Source organism: Hypanus sabinus, chromosome Y (assembly GCF_030144855.1).
Source record: "Hypanus sabinus isolate sHypSab1 chromosome Y, sHypSab1.hap1, whole genome shotgun sequence".
NCBI lineage: Eukaryota > Metazoa > Chordata > Chondrichthyes > Myliobatiformes > Dasyatidae > Hypanus > Hypanus sabinus.
In genome coordinates, this window is record NC_082740.1 from 1543713 (window position 1) to 1563796 (window position 20084).

At 40.9% G+C, this 20084-nt stretch overlaps 1 protein-coding gene across 10 annotated transcripts in view; it reads right to left on the bottom strand.

Annotated features, from left to right (window-relative positions):
* LOC132385333 (B-cell CLL/lymphoma 9-like protein) overlaps positions 1 to 19766 on the bottom strand; it is a 267028-nt gene extending 247262 nt beyond the window's left edge. For 8 of the 10 annotated variants that reach the window (XR_009509157.1, XR_009509158.1, XM_059957362.1 and 5 more), the window contains exons 1-2: positions 19398 to 19766; positions 7965 to 8344 (exon numbers count right to left, since the gene is read on the bottom strand). Coding sequence is in view for 6 of the 10 variants with exons in the window: in XM_059957362.1 (XP_059813345.1) it covers positions 7965 to 8344; positions 19398 to 19693 (676 nt within the window). In the remaining 4 variants the exon portion in view is untranslated. Of the gene's footprint in view, positions 1 to 7964; positions 8345 to 19397 lie in introns of those variants that run through there. The other 2 variants (XM_059957368.1, XM_059957366.1) reach the window with 1 other exon arrangement.
* Between the last annotated feature and the right edge of the window lie 318 nt (positions 19767 to 20084).

Below are 20084 nucleotides of genomic sequence, written 5' to 3' on the forward strand. Positions count from 1 at the left end.
TGTTGGAAAAGATTCTTAGAGTTAGGATCTATGGGCATTTAGAGAATCATGGTCTGATCAGGGACAGTCAGCATGGCTTTGTGAAGGGCAGATCGTGCCTAACAAGACTGATAGAGTTCTTTGAGGAGGTGACCAGGCATATAGATGAGGGTAGTGCAGTGGATGTGATCTACATGGGTTTTAGTAAGGCATTTGACAAGGTTCCACACGGTAGGCTTATTCAGAAAGTCAGAAGGCATGGGATCCAGGGAAGTTTGACCAGGTGGATTCAGAATTGGCTTGCCTGCAGAAGGCAGAGGGTTGTGGTGGAGGGAGTACATTCAGATTGGAGGGCTGTGACTAGTGGTGTCCCACAAGGATCTGTTCTGGGACCTCTACTTTTTGTGATTTTTATTAACGACCTGGATGTGGGGATAGAAGGGTGAGTTGGCAAGTTTGCAGACGACACAAAGGTTGGTGGTGTTGTAGATAGTGTAGAGGATTGTCAAAGATTGCAGAAAGACATTGATAGGATGCAGGAGTGGGCTGAGAAGTGGCAGATGGAGTTCAACCCGGAGAAGTGTGAGGTGGTACACTTTGGAAGGACAAACTCCAAGGCAGAGTACAAAGTAAATGGCAACATAATTGGTAGTGTGGAGGAGCAGAGGGATCTGGGGGTACATGTCCACAGATCCCTGAAAGTTGCCTCACAGGTAGGTAGGGTAGTTAAGAAAGCCTATGGGGTGTTAGCTTTCATAAGTCAAGGGATAGAGTTTAAGAGACGCGATGTTATGATGCAGCTCTATAAAACTCTGGTTAGGCCACACTTGGAGTACCGTGTCCAGTTCTGGTCGCCTCACTATAGGAAGAATGTGGAAGCATCGGAAAGGGTACAGAGGAGATTTACCAGGATGGTGCCTAGTTTAGAGATTATGGATTATGATCAGAGATTAAGGGAGCTAGGGCTTTACTCTCTGGAGAGGAGGATGAGAGGAGACATGATAGAGGTATACAAGATATTAAGAGGAACAGACAGAGTGTACAGTCAGTGCCTCTTCCCCAGGGCACCACTGCTCAGTACAAAAGGACATGCCTTTAAGATAAGGGGAGGAAAGTTCTAGGGGGATATTAAAGGAAGATTTTTCAAAGAGTGGTTGGTGTGTGGAATGCACTGCCTGAGTCAGCGGAGGAGGCAGATACACTACTGAAGTTTAAGAGACTACTAGACAGGTATATGGAGGAATTTAAGGTGGAGGGTTATATGGGAGGCAGGGTTTAAGGGTCAGCACAACATTGTGTGCTGAAGGGCCTGTACTGTGCTGTACTATTCTATATTATATTATCTGGCTAAAGAAGAAATTTGCAAGTAAATAGTTTATGTTTTAATACCTATGTGCAGTTTTTTAAATTTAGGGCTTATTTATAGCACATGCTACAGGCCCTGCACTAGCTTAATTCGGCCCTGCATGGGATGATCTTTGGTGCCAAGTAAGTTGGTGTGAGTATCTCATAAACTGCTGATCACGTGGGATTTTCACACACAATGGTCTCCACAGTTTACAGAGAATTGTGTGGGAAAAAAAGATAAAATTCAGTAGGTGACAGTTCTGTGCGTGACAGAGGAGAATGGCCATGCTGGTTCAAGCTTACAGGTAGGTGACAGTAATTAAAATAACCATGCATTATAACAGTAAGGTGCCTATTAGAGCGGCTACTCAATGTAGGTGAAACATACAATTAATGGCAGAGCAGAATTGAATTGAATGACACTTCTACTCCATATTTCTATTTCATACATTCATAATAGGAATTTCTGTTTTCTTCTCACCAGCACCATCCCTCTGGTCCCTTTGAAAGAGGGAAGGGGGAGGAGGATTCATTATTACAGAGGACAGAAGGAAGGTTGTGTGCTTGAGAATAAATTGCATGTTAGAGCATAAGACCATAAGACACTAAAGCAGAATTAGGCCACTTGGCCCATCAAATTTGCTTGCCATTCAATCAAGGCTGATCCTTTTTTTTATCTCCTCCTCAACCCCAGTTCCTGGCCTTCTCCCCGAAACCTTTGAAGCACTGTCTAATCAAGAACCTATCAATCTCTTCCTTAAATACACCCAACAACCTGGCCTCCACAGCCCCCTGTGGAAACAAATTCCACAAATTCACCACCCTTTAGCTAAAGAAATTTCTTTGCATCTCTATGCTGAGGTTATGCCCCTTTATCCTAGGCTCTGCCACCACGCATCTCTCTGTCTAGGCCTTTCAACATTTGAAATGTCTAAATGAGATCCCCCCCCACCCCCGTCCTTCTGAATTCCAGTGAGTACAGACACAGAGCCATCGTTCCTCATACGATAACCCTTTCATTCCCAGAATCATCCTTGTGAGCCTCCTCTGGACCCTCTCCAATGCCAGCACATCTCTTCTAAGAACGGGTCCAAAATAGTTCACATTACTCAAGGTGAAGCCTCATCAGTACCTTACAAACCTCAGCATCACATCCTTACTCTTGTATTCTAGACCTCTTAAAATGAATGCTAACATGACATTTGCCTCTCTCACCACTGACTCAACCTGCAAGTTAACCTTTAGGGTGTTCTGCACAAGGACTCCCAAGTCCCATGTTGTCTCCTAGTTCTAAGGATACCTAGGAAAGGGTCCTCAACATTCTTAGCAGCAAGGGTGTGCAGCCAAAGTGTGAGGTCCATGTAGATGCCAATGACAAGTGTAGAACAAGTTATGAGGTTTGGCATAGGGGCTTAAAGGAGTTAGGTGCCAAGTTAAAGGGCAGGGCCTCCAGAGTTGTGATCTCAGCATTGCTACTTGTGCCACGTGCTAGTGAGGCCAGAAATAATAGGAGTATAATTTAACATGTGAAAAAGAAGTTAATGTCAAACATAGAAAGCCTACAGCACAATACAAGCTCTTCAGGTCACAATGTTGTGCTGAACATCTACAACCTATATCCTTGTTATGTGTGTCTTCAGACAATACGGATTCACAGTTATGTGAGGAACCTATTTCTACCAACGTTTTCAATGCGTCCAAAACTCAGATATGCGAGGAGTACAAGTCACTTGCACATGTCTCACTGTTGGGATGAGAATCACCGCTTTCCCGCCAATACAAGTCACGTGCGCATGCCTCACAGTCTCACTGCCGCCAGGCTCGCACTGATTTTGGCGAGGTGTGGATGTGCGAGTTTGCGCTTTTACTTTTCTGTTTTATCTATGGTTTTGTGCTTGAATTATTTAAGTATGCCTATAATTATTTAATTATGGACAAAAGAGAGACTTTCTAAAATATTTCCCAATGTTGACAAGTATTGTGATAGATGTAAAACTGAGATAGCTACACTGACGCATATGTTCTGGTCATGTTCTATATTAAAACTTTTCTGGAAGTCAGTCTTTTCGACAATTTCTAAAGTACTCAGAATCAATTTACAACCTAATAAATTGACTGTGCTTTTTGGAATAATTCTTCAAAATATCCATGGTATTTCTGTGTCTGACCAACATGTTATTGTGTTTGTTACATTGAAATGGAAGGATATATCTGCTCCTACTTTGTCACAATGGTTCTCTCAAGTGATGCTGTGTCTCAGTTTGGAGAAAATTAGAAGTCGAACCTTTGAAACTTTATTTCATTTTGAGAAGAGATGGGGCTCACTTGCTCGTTATTATCATTTCAGTTAACTGATAGATTTCCTCCACCATCTAATGTAAATTTTGTTTTGATGTATTTTTTTCTTCTTGTTGGCAGTTTGATGTTTATTTTTAGAAGCTTTCTGTATGACGTATGGCTCCGGGGTTGGGCCCTCAATGGGTTCTTTTTTCCCTCACTTTTTTTACTTAGTAGGGTTTTTTTTATTCACAAAAATTTTCAATCTTTCAGATATTTTTCTTGAGGCATTGTAAGTGTTGTTACTTTGATGTACCTGTGTATTTTTGAATAATAATAATAATAAAAAGATTCAAAAAGACAAAAAAACTGTGCCTCCTAAGCATCTGCCATCAGCCGAGTGTCAGAGAACGTTTTAACGTTTGAAAAAGAGTTGGAAATTATAAACAGCGTGGCATCAGGTGAAGGTAACACAGCTCTGGGATGCAACCACCAGGAACAGAGTCTTTAAAGTTCTTCTGTTGCTTGACAATGCACCAGCCCATCCTAAACATTTGGACAACATTCATCCTAACATAACTGTGCATTTCCTTCTGCCTAACACAACATTGCTGATTCAGCCACTCGATCAAGGTGTGATCCACATTCAAGGAGTATTTTTTTTATGGCAAACTATCTCTCAGATGCTGCAAGCAACAGACGATTTTGAAATCCTGGGAGTTTACCAACTGTGAGGGAATGGTGGAAATTGGAACATTTGGCACAAATGGCAATGGACAACAACCCAAGTTTAGAACTGAGTCTGCATTTCAGTCGTTCCCTACAGTCAACCCTTCTTCCCTACAAGCAAATTTGAAAAACAAAATGCTGCCAAGCAACCCTCACCACTTCCTTCAAACCGGTGTCATCTCCTGCTGCCGGGAGTTTTAAGAGTTCTGTGAGTCTTCCTTCACCCCTTGCTGTGTTTGATATGATCCTGACAACCCACAACCATCCACCTTATCCATGTAAAGCTGCCCCACACAACATCCAATCATCTCCCGGAGCGAACACACCTGCCACTGTTGGTAAGTACTGTACACCCTAGTATGTTAACTTTCCATGATTTATTACATTGAATATTACTTCACATTGATGAAATATTATATAAATATTGCCTTGTGGTACTGCTTTTGTGTTGTATTGCTATGAAAATGTGAATAAATTACAGATAAATTACATTAGGAAGCCCTCTGGAATGCGTCTCTATTTAAATAATTATTCAATTATGCATCGACTACGAGGAACCCTATCCCCTGCATATAACGAGGGTAGGGTGTACTTACTTCAGAAATTACTTAGGGTTATCCATAGCCCTCTATTTTTCTAAGATCCATGTACCTATCCAGGAGTCTCTTAAAACTCCCTATCCTATCCGCCGGCAGACCATTCCACACACTCACTACTCTCTGAGTAAAAAACTTACCCCTGACATCTCCTCTGTACCTACTACCAAGCACCTTAAACCTGTGCCCTCAGGCTAGCCAATCCCTCTCCTGGATATTATACATCTGACACTCAGTACAGAACACCGGTTTCAGACATACTTCCTGTTTCTAATCTTCACAAGTAACTGACATTGCCTCGACCCATTATCACCAAAGCTCTCTTGAGCCAAAGTCCTCCTATTCTGTCTGCTTTTACTCCGTTGCCCACTCCTCTGATGCCCGCTCTAAGAAGTTGTCTCCTTTTTGTCTCCTCTTCTGCTGGTCTAACTCGCTGACATTCATGCACTTGCATAGTCGATAGTATACATAAAGGGCATAACATTTTTGGATCACTGGGCTCTCTTCTAGGGGAGGTGGGACCTCTACAGTAGTGACGGTTTACCTGAACTGGAAGGTTTGTTAATACTGCACAATAGCATTTAAACTATTTTTGCAGGGTGATGTGAACCACAGTTCTAGAATAGTTAGTGGCAAGGTTGTGGAGTCAGTGTTTTGTAAGATCTGAGACAAAGTCAGGAATCAAAAGGTTGAGTAAGGTTCAACTAATATCCTGAGCTCTGTATATTTCCATAATACCATAAGAAATAGTAGTAGAATTAGGCCATTTGGTCTATCAAGTCTATTCCACCAATCATGGCTGATGCTTTTCTCCCATCCTCAACTCCATTCTCCAGTCTTCTCCCCATAACCTTTGATGCTGTGTCCAATCAAGAACCTACCTATCTTTGCCTTAAATTCACCAAATGACCTGGCCTCCACAGCAACCAGATGGTAATAAATTCCACAAATTCACCACCCTGTGGCTAAAGAAATTTCTCTGCATCTCTGTTCTGAAAGGCCCTCTTGTCAGAGACCCCCCCCCCCCCACCATGGGAAATATTGTCTAGGCCTTTAACATTTGAAAGGTTTCAATGAGATCCCCTCCTCATCCTTCTATATTCTAGCAAGTACAGACATCATATGATCATATCAAATCAAATGTTATCATATGACATATCAAATGTTCCTCATATGATAACCCTTTAATTCCCAGAATCATCCTTCTCAATGTCCTCTGAACTGTCTCTAAAGCCAGCAAATCTTTACTTCGATGAGGAGTCCAAAACTGTTCACAATTATCAAGGCCTCACCGGTGGCTCATAAAGCCTCATCTATGCTCTTGTATTCTAGACCTCTTGAAATGAATGCTAACATTGCATTTGTCTTCCTCACCACTGACTCAACCTGAAAGTTAACCTTTAGGGTGTTCTGCACAACAACTCCAAAATTCCTCTGCATCTCAGATTTTTGTATGTTCTCCCCATTTAAAAAAAACTGTTCCCTTGCATTGCTGCAATGCATACCAGCAAAGCTGTTTTCTTTGTAGCTTCTTCAACTCTATTACAAAAAACTTAAAAGTCATCCATATCTCTACAGTCTGGAGGCTGGTTATGGATGAAGGAATTCCTTGCTTAAAGAACATTAGGTGAATCCTCACTGATTCCAAGTTGTTGTTCCAGATTTAATTAACTAAATTTGAATACCCCAGAAGTCAATGGGGATTCGAATCCATGTGTCTGGACAATTTGATCAAACCTTTGGATTATTAGTACAGTAACATCATCACTTTACTGCTGTAGAATATTTGTTTCTTCTTAAGTAATCTGGGCATCAATGGTTACAATGTCAAGGCCTTGGCTGAATAGCAAAGCAGAGACAATGGTCTGAGTAGCCTAATTCTACTCCTATGTCTTACGGTCGCAGTCAAATACACAATGTTTTAACAGTGTCAATTAGTTCAAAGTCTCTTCTTCATGCATAGTTATTCTGGGTTTCATATATTAAAATAACACGTTTTTAATCTGAATGTTGAATCACCTCAGAACAATTAGCTAACTTAAGCAGTTGGACTTTTCATACATCACTATAGTCTGGACAAGGAATGGGCCAATAGGATTAAACATGGAAATGTTATGGCAAAGTTGCAGCCTTGCTTGACACCAGTTGTAAACCCACTGATAAAAATTAAGGCTTGCTTCGTGTCATGATACAGAAATGAAATTGGTATAAGTTTCTACAGGCAGCCACATTTAAGAAGGATGTTTCACAGACTTTTCTAACCAATGAAATTGAAGGCTTTGATGAGCTTTAACAAGACTATGTAGCTGTCTAATGCCATATAATTTTCTTTAAGTTGAAGTTACCACAATCAAACTTGTTTCCTTTCTTGAAGATGGTAACAACTATGGGCCTTTATAGTATTTACCACAAATACAAATACAGAGGCAAAAAATAAATATTCCCAAAGCAACTCCAGTTAAAGACACAGAATTAGTGTGAATCTCCCAAATGCTATATTGTGAACAGTGTAACATTGTGTTGTTATCCATTTAATCACATATTTCCATTGCTCAATCAAGAATTCAAATGGTGTGAATTCATTGAACTTAAGTAAGTAGGCTGCAATGTTTTAAAATCCATCAGTTGAATCCCTTGTCCTGGCCTTTAGGTTCTTGCTAAGGAACAGAGAAGAAAACTTCTGCTTTGCCTTCTTTCTCCCCATCAATGGATCTTCTTTATAGTACAGATGGCAAAAAAAAACTAGAGTAGACTGAAGTGTAAGGCATCAGGTATTCTTGAATGGTTGGGCACATGTCTGAGCAAATTAAGTTACTAAACACCGCCATATACAAAGAATGTTGCAACATTTGAGCTTTCTTCCTTAAATGTATCTTTTAATCAAAGATCGGGGAATCTCAATGAACTCAAGTATATGGAACAAAGCAAATGGTGTAAAGAGGGAGATGGGCATAAGGTTATCAAATGAAGGACTAACTTCTATGTTCTGAAACTAATTGTCTCCAATGTACCATTTCCAGTCACTCTCAAACCCACCTCTAGATTTTGTGTCTATGACTGGTGTTCTGGCATCTCGCTGGTCTCCCAAGTCCACCAAAATGCTCCTTTTCCGTTTCACCTTCCCCTTCAAGGCTCCCAAGTTTGTCATAGCATTCTCAGGGCTTTTTAATCCAGAGTTTACAGGAGAGATTTGACTTGAATTTCCACTGTGACTACTTGCTTCTGTGGCCTTTAACCCCAAACTGCAGAGCGTTTCCGGGCTTGTATTTGGGGGTGAGGCATTGCTATTGACTGGCTTGCCACGATTGGGCAGTTTACTGTCTGCGTGCATCTGATTGGTCATGGCATCTGGCGATGGAGCTGGCGGAATCCGAACTTTTGGATCATGTTTTATTTTCAAACTGTTTTCAGGAAACCTGCCAAAACAGAAAAAAAAAATGCCTACATTAATAGAAATGGAATACCTCACGGTAGCCATAATCCTGCCTATTCCTATCAGATGCAATGACAATGTCCCATTGGTGCACAATCAGTTAAACAACTACACAACACACAGAAACTATGAGTTCACTGGCAAAAGCCAACTGGCTAGAGAGGTGAAAGCTGTCATTTAGTTTCTAGGCTATATTGCAATTAGAAAGTTCCATTATGTGGAAGTAAAAGATTCAATGGCTCAATTTTGAAGCAGAGCAGGGAGATTCTTCTGATATTCCGGTTAATATGTACCTTTAGTTACCACATAAACAAACAGATTATTTCTGTTCAGCTTGGGGAAAATTACTTATCAAGTAAGAATGAATATATGAAGCGTGAATTAAGGCAAGGCAGAGAATTTTAAAGCTCAAAGGTCAAAGTAAATTTACTATCTAAGTATGTATATTACTGTATGCAACATTGAGATTCATTTTCTGTGGGCAGAATAAATCCATAATAGAATATAATCAACGAAGCACCACACCACTTGGGCATTCAAACAATGTTCAAAAAATACAAACAGTGTAAACACAAAATAAATAACAAATAAACAAAAAAACAAGCAATACATGAACATGAAATGCAGAGTCTTTAAAAGTGAGCCTTTTGGTTGTGGGAACAATTTAATAATTAGCAAGTGAAGTTGAGTGAAGTTAGCCTTTGGTTCAAGAGCCTGATGGTTGAAGGTTAATAACTGTTCCTGAACATGGTGATGTGAGTCCTGAGGCTTCTGTACTTTCTTCCTGTTAACAGCAATAAGTAGAGAGCATGGCCTGGATAGTCGGAGTCACTGATATTAACTGGTTTCTTATGACAGCGTTCCATATAATTTGCTCAATGGGAGGGAGGGCTTTACACATGAGAGGCAGGGAAGCATCCATTATTCTTTGCAGGTATTTCTGTAAAAGGGCATTGGTGTTTCTATACCAGACTGTAAATATACTCTCCACCACAAATTTATAGAAATTTGTCAAAGTTTAATATGTCATGCCGAATCTTTGCAAACTTCTTAGAAAGTAAAGGTGAAGCTGTGCCTTCTTCATAGTTATATTTACATTCTGCTCCCAGGACAAGTCCTCCAAATAACACCACCAAAGAATTTTAAGTTTGGAAGGCTGTCAGTCCCAGTTATCAATATTCATGTTAACTCTTTCATTCCTGGGATTATCCTCATGAACCGTCTACAGTTTCAGTACATCCCGAAACTTCATCTTTATTAATAGACTCCAACAGTTTTCATTCATTGAAGTCAGGCTAATTAGCCTATAATCTCTTTATTTTTCTTCCCTCTCTTCTTAAAGACTGACACTTGCAATTTTCCAGTCCTCAGGCACTATGCAAAATCCAGTGACTCTTGAAAGGTCATTGCTAATGCCTCCACAATTTCTTCAGCAACCTCTTTCAGAACCTTTAGTCCATCTAGTCTTACTTTCAAGCTTTTCTTAAATACTTGAAATACTTTCTTAAATACTTAAGTATTTCTACTTAATAATACTCACTGCTGCTCAGTGACACTCTTGCATTTCTGACACTCCTCTAGCATCTTCCACAGTGAAGACTGACACAATACTTACTAAATTCCTTCATTGTTTCTTTGTCCCTGTTACTACCTCTCCAGGGTCATTTTCCAGCGATTCTATAACCTCTCTCATCTCTTTTTATTCTTTATATATCTGAAAAAGACTCTTTTATATTGTTGGTAAACCTTCGTATTTCATACTTTCTTTCTTTATGGCTTTTTAGTTGCCTTCTGTTGGTTTTTAAATGTTCACAATCCTCTATCTTCCCACTAATTTTTGTTACGTTATATAAAATCTCTTTTGCTTTCACTTGACTTCCTTTGTCAGCCAGTTGCTTCATCCCTTTAGAATACTTCTTCATCTTTGGGATTTATCTTTTCTGCACCTTCTGAATTGCTCTTAGAAACTCCAGCCATTGCTGTTCTGCCATCATCATCATCCCTTCCAATCAAAAGCCTGGTCAGCTCCATTCATTCTTTTATAATATTGATACATCCAACTTTAGCTTGTCCTTCTCAAACTGCAGGGTAAATTCCATCATATCAAGACTATGTCTCCTAAAGTTTCCTTTATCTTAAGCTTCCTAATCAAGACATTACATAAAACCCAACCCAGACTTCCCATTTCCTAATGTGCTCCATTACATGCTACTCCAAAAAGTCATATTCCGGCCCTTCTTAAAATTCCCTCTCGTGGGATCGAATATCAACTGGATCCCAATCTATCTGCATATTGAAATCTCCCATGATTATTGCAATATTGTCCTACTTATGTATATATGGCATTCGTTAGTCTTGCAAGACCATGTATCTGTGCCTGGAATGTTTTCTCCAGGGCACAGGACTGGGTAGGGTTATATGGAAAACAGGATGTTGCCCATGCAGCAAGTCTCCTCTCTGTACACCACCAATGTTGTCCAAGGGAAGGGCAAAGGCCAGTACAGCTTGGCAACAGTGTCATCACACGAGTTGCCGGAGTGAGGTTGAAGGCAACGTCAGACTGCCTTAGGGACTCCAGCTCAGGACTTCTCCTCAGGGTTTACTCCCGAAGCTTTTCCCATGAGTGGGTATGGCCGCAAGGCAGCGGAGGTTTGAGATCAGAAGTTCTCCCTCTCTCAGATGGACTGTCTTCCCAGGCTGACAAGCTCCATCTACCCAATCTGTCCTACTTATATGCCTTTCCTATTCCCCATTGTACTTTGTAGCCCACATCTTGCTATTGTTTGGAGGCCTGACAACTCCCATCAGTGTCTTTTTACCTTTGAAGATTCTCAGCTCTATGCACAAGGATCCTACATCTTCTGATTCTATGTGTGAGGGTCAATAACATAATGAGGAAAACCAGCAGTAGTGAAAGAATATATAAAACTTAAGACTCTTAATAAAAATGGAAGAAAGATTTACATTTTATTATGTCTTTCACAACCTTAGGAATCTTTAAATCATTTCACGGTTTAAAGTGATAGGTTTAAATTCAGTAAATTGTTCATATTTGATGAATGATGCAGCCAGTCATAAAACAGCAGATCCCATTCCAAATCATTCTACATGCTTTAGAGCAGGCTTTCTTAACCAGGGTTCCCTGGGACTCTAGGGATCTGTGAAAGGTTGCTACGGGTTCCACAAGAGGTCATGATTAAAAACAAATAAACATCTTCTTTTGAACCATGCAATGTGTGTGGTTAACAATGCTATCTAGTGGTGGGCAGTGACCGAGCAGCCCCATTATCAATTTCATTAAAGGCTTCTCGGTCCAGAATGGCAGTGTGCAGTTGGACAGATTTTATTTAGTTGAGTCTATTCTCAGTTTTTGACGCAATATCAGGGAGACCTTTGATGATCCTTTGCATGGAGGGCAAGATGGTAGACTGATAATTTGTAGGCATTGGATTTCACAGAGGGGAAGAAACAGGCCGATATGGTGAGTGCTGTATTGCACAGAGGGGAGGATGGTAGGCTGATAATTGGTGAGTGCTGTACTATATGGATGGGAGGGCAGTAGACTGATGAGGAGCTTGATGCTCATTTTCTGAGCCTTGAATGGACTTGCCCCACTTGGACTCTGATGTCAACCCTCTCCATCCTGAATTACTTCTTCCAACTTCCCGTTACGTGCCACCGACTGACTTATGGGGGAGAACAAACTCTACAGGTGTAGTGGAAAACTGGAGGGAAACTTTACATGCCACAACTCAGCTGCTGGCCAGCTGCTTTGCTCTTGTAAACATTGCAAAAGGTGGATTATTTAAGTTAGAAGTGAATTGTGTTGAGAAGTTTCATATTTTTTACAGTTTTCCATTTAGTTATTCATTATGTTGCTCTTCTCTATATTTTTTTTCATGTCTGATTGACCATTATCTGACGGAACAGAGTCATTTCACCGCACTAGTACTACAACGGAAATGAAAGGCTGACTTTACAATGAAAGCTACTTATCAATGGGTTTTACAAGTTGTCCTACTCCATTCTCACACGTCTGTGGTAAACAACTTACAAATGCAGGAAAGACTCCAGCAAAATTGAAAAAACACTAAACTACAAATCACAGCCATATGACATGTAAAAGTGCTGATTAATTTAAAACAGCTATTCGAATCTCAAAACAAACAGAGTAAAGCTTCTGTTAATGAAGTCACAGTCAGTAAAAGGATTCAGGGAGCAAGTTATTTAGTAACATAAGTTATTACCCAGAGAAGGAAAAGTCACACAGTTGGTGAGAATTTGATAATATCACCATGTAAAATTATAGTGGGAAAAATATCAGGACCACAGAGAATCGGTGGATGTTGTGCACTTGGATTTTCAGAAGGCCTTTGGCAAGATGTTGCAGGTGAGGCTGTTAAACAAGCTACAAGCTACAAGCTACAAGCAACAGAAAAAGTTTCACTCTCAAACAGTACAGGAAGTCGAAGTATTGATGACATATCACATGATGCTGAAGAGGTTTTGTGTGATAAACTGAAAACAACAGCTTCTTTATCCTGGTTGATGAGTCAACAGACTTCACCAATTAATGTTGTCATGTAGCATTTGTAAGATTTGTAAATGATGGTGAAATTCAGGAAAAGGTTTTCTGTTGTACAGATCTGACTGAAACAAGCATATATTTAATGTTTTGTCTTCATATCTGTAAACAAAAGGTCTGTCTCTGAGGAACTGTGTTGGCATCTTTACTGATGGTGCCCCATCAATGGTTGGTTCCATGAGAGGTTTTGTTTATTTTGTAAAACAGAATTCTGACATTGTCACAGCACAGCTTCAAAATTGTCAATAAATTCTCATCTGTGTATAACATTAATTAAAATCAATTTTCAACCACTTACATTAAATATGAGTCTACTTTTAGGAAAATTAAATCCCAATTTGGCTTGAGCCAGTTATTTAACAGAAATGTATTGTGTTTGCCTTACAAGTTTTTAAAATTTATGAAAGAGTAGGAAAGAAAGATTAATTTCAAGAAAGGAAAGCTAAACCTAACTGCCAGTTTATTTTCTAAGAGGTTGGCTAAAAATTTATTCTCTACAGAAAACAGCATTGACAATTATTTTTGGATTATTATATTTACAACTTACAGATCAAACTAATGCACTGCTGTGAACTTTACTCTTGGTCTCTTGGTAACCATCCAATGCAGCACCAAATGGTGATGATAATGATAGAATATCAAGGACAGCAGAAATGGACCAAGAGTGAAGTTCACGGTTAGCAGTGCACAGGTGGACTCAAACAGCTCACACCTGGCCATTGGACATATGATCAGGTGTATGCATAGAGGCATGTGCACAAGCTGTCAAGTGTGGCAAATGCACAAGTGGTTGATTCTCACTTGAAGCTCCCAAGTAGAGAATGCACAACTACTTAAGTTGTTCAATCAGCATACAGATCTCACATTTGGCGAAATCATGCCTGATCAAATTTAGCTTGTTGTTACAGACAGAAGTTCATTTGTTTAGGTCATCTTTTACTGGTGTAGAATGCTATGTCAAGAATATAGAGTAATCACCCTTAATATGAATAGGTTACAGAACATGATCAAAAGGAGTGAGGCTATAGCTAAAATGTAGAGAGAAAAGCAAGATATAATTTTTTGCCAAGAAACTCACCTTTCAAAGATTGAACATGAGAAGTTATGCAAATTGGGATTTAAAAATTTTTATTACTCTTCTTTTGAGGGGGAAACACAAGGGGAGTTGCAATATTAAACTCAAATAAAGTAAATTTCCAGTTCTCCTCAAAGATTACAGACAAAGAAGGGTGTTATTTACTGGTGAAGGATTTTATTGATCATAAAGAAGTTTCTCTACTGAAGTATGAGAATCTGAAATATCTTTGTTGTCATTGAATAGTACAATTTGTCACGCACCAATACAGCAAAAATGAGTTTGCAACTCTCGTACTCGATGCTATAAAACAACCAATAAAATAAATAAACAATAAATAAAATCAAGTAACCAGCCAGTACAAGCAATGTCCAGCAGTACAAAAGCGCAACTCAGATGCATGACAGCCATTAAAAATAGCAATATAACTAATTTATGGATGATGCTTGATCAATTGGTTCAGAGCAATTACAGCACTGGTGAAAAAGCTACTTTTACACTGCCCTTACAAATGCTTGTATCTTTCCTTAGGCAGCGTGAGCTGTAGGGCTGGGAGCTGTGTCCTGATGATCTTCTGTGCACTAGAGACGACCCGCTGAAGTGCTTTCCTATCAGCTGCTGCACAACTGAGATACCACCCAGAGATGCAGTATGTTAAGATGCTCTCTATGGTGCAGCGGTAAAAGATCACCAGCATCTGTTCATGTAGACTAGCTTTCTTTAGTATCCTGAGGAAAAACATCCGTTGCTGTGCTTTCTTAACGATTGTGGTGTTAGTGAACCATGTAAGGTCTTCTGAGATGTGTATTCCCAAAACTGGACCCTCTCTCCACTATGTCTTCGTTAACGTAAACTGGAGCGTACTCGTCATCCCGTGACATTGCAAAGCTGATAATTAGCTCCTTAGTCTTTGCTGTATTAAGAGATGGGTTGTTCTCTGAGCATAAGTTCACTGTACCTATCACCCCACCAGCCTCCAGATCCAGCATATTATCCTCTGCAACTTCTGCCACCTTCAACAGGACCCCACCACCAAGCACATCTTTCCCTCCCTACACCTCTCAGCTTTTCGCAGGGATCGTTCCCTCCGCGACTATCTGGTCCACACGTCCCTCCCCACAGAATTCCCATCTGGCACTTATCCCTGCAAGCACAAATGCTACACCTGTCTCCACACCTCCCCCCCCCCCCCTTACCACCATTCCGTGCCCCAGACAGTCCTTCCAGGTGAGGCAACACTTCACCTGCAAGTCTGCTGGAGTCGCCAATTGCATCTGGAACTCCCGGTGCGGCCTCCTCTACATCGGTGAGACCTGGCGCAGATTGGGGGACCGCTTTGTCGAGCACCTCTGCTCCATCCGTCACAATAGACAGGATCTCCCAGTTGCCACTCACTTCAACTCTGCCTCTCATTCCCATCTAGATATGTCCATACATGGCCTCCTCTACTGCCATGATGAGGCCAAACTCAGGTTGGAGGAGCAACACCTCATCTACCGTCTGGGTAGCCTCCAGCCTGGTGGTATGAATATTGAATTCTCCAATTTCCGATAATTCCCTCCCCCTCCCCCTTCCCCTATCCCAGGTCCCTTTCTGCCTCTCTCCCCTTTCAACTTTCTGCTTCTTTATCTCTACAGTTCTTTCATGCTTATCCCCTCCCCCTACCCCCTTAATATTTCCTCTGTTTGGTTTTCAACCTGGCGCCTCTAGGCCCTACCCCCTCCCCTATCTCTATTACTGGGCTTCGGCCCTCTCTTCCCCCCCCCGCATTCCTGACGAAGGGTCTCAACCCAAAACGTTGGCTACTCTTTTCTCACGGATGCTGCCTGACCTGCTGAGTTCTTCCAGCGTTGTGTAAGTACTCTTTGATCCACAGCATCTGCAGTTGTATTTTTGTGTTTTGATACTGGATCTAGCCATTTTCTGGTGATTGATTTCTTACTTGCCACTAAAAGGGCCTGCAACAACTTTATATCTTTCTTCTGTTCCGAAAACAATACATGCCCCAAATAGAGCATCTCCAAGTTCAGAGACATCTGAGTCTTAAATACCTTAACTAATGTTCTGTGAATACCTTTCCAAAATACATAGGGTTACTCACAATATTTTGGACTAGAAAGAAATGGACTAGAAGAGATACATGGAAATTATTCAACCACTATTATTACTATTTTTAATACATTATTATTATTTAGTTTAATACTGTGGAATTACAATTGAACATAAATATCTATTTAAGTGACTAATTGTATTTTTTATTCCCAGTATGTTACATATTATATCTTCTCAGTATGTACTTGTGAATGCATAAATATATATAGATTTATACATATATGAAAAATGGAAAAGTTTTATATATAAAAAAGTTTATGCAAATATTGTGAATACCTTATCCAAATAAAAATAGAATTTAAAAAAGAGTTTATCTACTTTACTAGTGACACACTTTGCATTATAATAAGCGCTCTTGACATAACTTGTTTGTTTATCTATTGGAATACAAGCTATTTTTCCTCTTCTCTGTCCTTCTTCCCTAGTAGAGCACCAAATTTCAGATCCCGTGTCCTCACCATCAAAAATTAATTGGGGAGTCAATAACAACAGTAGTGAGACAGAATCGTGCCTCAGTAATTATTGGAATTAAATTCTATCAACAGCTTCTTGTTCATAATATTACACTAATGGTGAAATACACAGTATCTATATATTACTGAAACTCTCATTCTGTTTGTCTGTTTGTGACCGCCAATTAGCCCAAACGGTGCATTACAGCGGCACTTTTTTTTGACTAAATTGACTTAAAATGAACTCTTACAAAATGCATGCAAATTTCAGGGCTATATATTCATATAAAATTGTTCATTCGCCAATCAACAAGCTCCGCTTTCCACAACCTGAGCTGATTCCAGCTTTAATGGAAATTGTGACGCAACACCACGACGCACCTACACAACCGGCCTCAGAAGCCACTGACAATGCTCACAGCAGTGACACCAACTGGAGCAAAAGGGCAGGGCAGCTCTATTTCGAGCGGTCACATTCTGCTAATCACCATCAGTATGTGCAGGATTGGGACAGATCTAACTGCCACCCATCAATAAGAGATAATTACATCTTATTGTAATGACATACTTCGAGACACCCATCAAACGCTTCGCTGCAGTCAAAGGGCAGCGATGACTATATCACATCCATTTAGGAGAGCATCAACCACATCATCGAAAATAATCAGCTTCCTTTGGTGTTACTGCTTCGTATCTTCTATGCAACATTAGGGTAAAAAAAAAGTCAGCCTAATAAAACACACAAAATGCTGTGTTCCACCAGCGTTTCGTGTGTGTTGTTTGAATTTCCAGCATCTGCAGATTTCCTCGTGTTTAGTCAGCCTAATTATGCCACATGGAAAGAGAAGGGGGACATTATGGTCAAGCAATGACACCAAACGTCGTCGGGCAGCGGCAAGAGAGGGAGAGAACAAGAATCAGATGAGGCCAGGGCAGCACGACTCCAGGATCAGAGAGACAGGACAAAAAAGATGAGAGAAGCAGAGACAGAGGAGAAGCATGCACATCTCCAGAATGACAACAGGCACACACTGATAATCTGAGGAGGGAGGAAGAAACAAAGGAGCTGAGAAATGCACATCTCCAAGATCAAAGACAAAGAACAAAATCAGAGGGAATGAAGAGGCAAACACAAGGAAATCTGCAGATGCTGGAAATTCAAACAACACACACAGAATGCTGCTGGAACACAGCAGGCCAGGCTGCATCTATAGGGAGAAGCACTGTTGATGTTTCGGGCCGAGACCCTTCGTCGGGACTAACTGAAAGGAAAGGTACTAAGAGATTTGAAAGTAGTGGGGGGAGGGGGAAATGCGAAACGATAGGAGAAGACCAGAGCGGGTGGGATGAAGCTAAGAGCTGGAAAGGTGATTGGCGAAAGTGTTACAGAGCTGGAGGAGGGAAAGGATCATGGGATGGGAGGCCTCGGGAGAAAGAAAGAGGGAGGGAAGCAGCAAAGGGAGATGGAGAACAGGTAAGGAGTGATGGGCAGAGAGAGAGAAAAAAAAAGGGAGGGTGGAATAAATAAATCAGGGATGGGATAAGAAGGGGAGGAGGGGCATTAATGGAAGTTAGAGAAGTCAATGTTCATGCCAGCAGTTTGGAGGCTACCCAGCTGGTATATAAGGTGTTGTTCCTCCAACCTGAGTTTGGCTTCATCTTGACAGCAGAGGCCATGAATCAACCTATCAGAATGGGAATGGGAAGTGGAATTAAAATGTGTGGCCACTGGGAGATCCTGCTTTCTCTGTTGGACCGTGTGTAGGTGTTCAGCGAAACAGTCACCCAGTCTGCGTCAGGTCTCACCAATATATAAAAGGCCACACTGGGAGCACTGGACGCAGTTTTACCACACCAGCCGACTCACAGGTGAAGTTTTGCCTCACCTGGAAGGACAGTCTGGGGCCGTGAATGGTGGTGAGGGAGGAAGTGTAAGGGTAGGTGTAGCACTTGTTCCACTTACAAGGATAAGTGCCAGGAGGGAGATCGGTGGGAAGGGATGGGGGGGATGAATGGACAAGGGAGTCATGTAGGAAGCAATCCCTGGTAGTGAGATCCCCTTGGAGATGAAGAGACAGGGAATGAAAGGACTGCACGTCTCCAGAATGACAACAGCAGGCACAGAAGGAGGGAGGAAGACACAAAGGAGCTGAGAAATGCACGTCTCCAAGATCAGAGATGAAGAACAAACAGCAAAAGAGATGAAGAGACGGTCGATGAAAGAACTGTATGTCCGCAGAATGACAACGAGAGGCACAAAGGTGGCAGATCAACCAGAAATGTTGCCATCAGAAGTGTCCTTTGTTAAAGGAGGAGGAGCTATATTTGTCTGCATCTTTCTTCTTTAATAAACTGATTTTTATTCCTCAATTTCCAAAGCACATCACATCAGACTGCACTACCTTTCTCTCAAAGGGTGCCCCAATGGGTCACCCAGTTGTCTAGCATTCACTATAATTTTGCTCTGCTTATAAAGCATCCAGTTGGGCTGTACTGACTAGCGATAACAGAGTTTCTCATTAATGTCTGAACAGCCGGACTGTAGAAATGAGATGTTTCAGTACAGTAGGTTGAAGTCCATGTATCAATTAAAGAAGCAGTTCATTATGGTAATATTAATTGGTAGAAATCATTACATGCAACTGAAGGACAGACTGGGCCAGTGCCTACTCCTCCCAATCTCACCTGTACTCATGGGACAAAGTTTAAAAGATGTAAAATTTCACCATTAATACGAACCAAACTTCTATTCAATATCTGCAGGTTAGCAGCAACTTCCATCCACACATCCAACAGAAAAGCAGATAAGTACCTTAGTGTGTCAGCCAGTGGGGGGCTCTTCGGACCCTGAGGCTTGGAACAGCTGGAATAAAGTGTGCTTGGGCTACGGCACCTCATGCCAGGTGAGCCTGGGCTCTTAAGGTGCTTGTTGGGGCTCAAGTTTTTCTGGGCTCGAGCTGGCTTCTGGGAACTAGCCAATATTTTACTGTCTACAAAATGAGTCTTCTCCTTCCTGTTTTCCTTCTGACAAACAAACTTCGGGAGCTCCTGTGGCATGGGGAGTACATGCTGAGGATCAGCCTGTTCTTGATGCTGGTTCTCTCTCATCTCTTGAGCTTAGTGAGGGAAAGGAGAAGAAAGGCATATTAAATTAAATAGCAACCTAAGAAAATAAAAAACAAAATCTCTCAAAAATACTACCCAGAGTGAAAAATATAATCTGCAGCCAAAAAACTTGTGAGTTCTATCAATATTTACTTCATAGTAGTCAAGCCCCACCAACAAGGGCTATTACATTTGTTTTCAAAACCATTTGCTAAAATGATACACAAATCTTCTCAGTGTCACACACAAAGAAGCCCATATCCCTCTCATTATTTAGGTATCTTGTTTATTTTTCCTAACAAAAAGGACACCTCATATTTCATCCTCATTGTATTCCACTCCCTACTTTATATTCCCTTTGCAATTGCTCTACTGTTCATAAACTACTTCAATA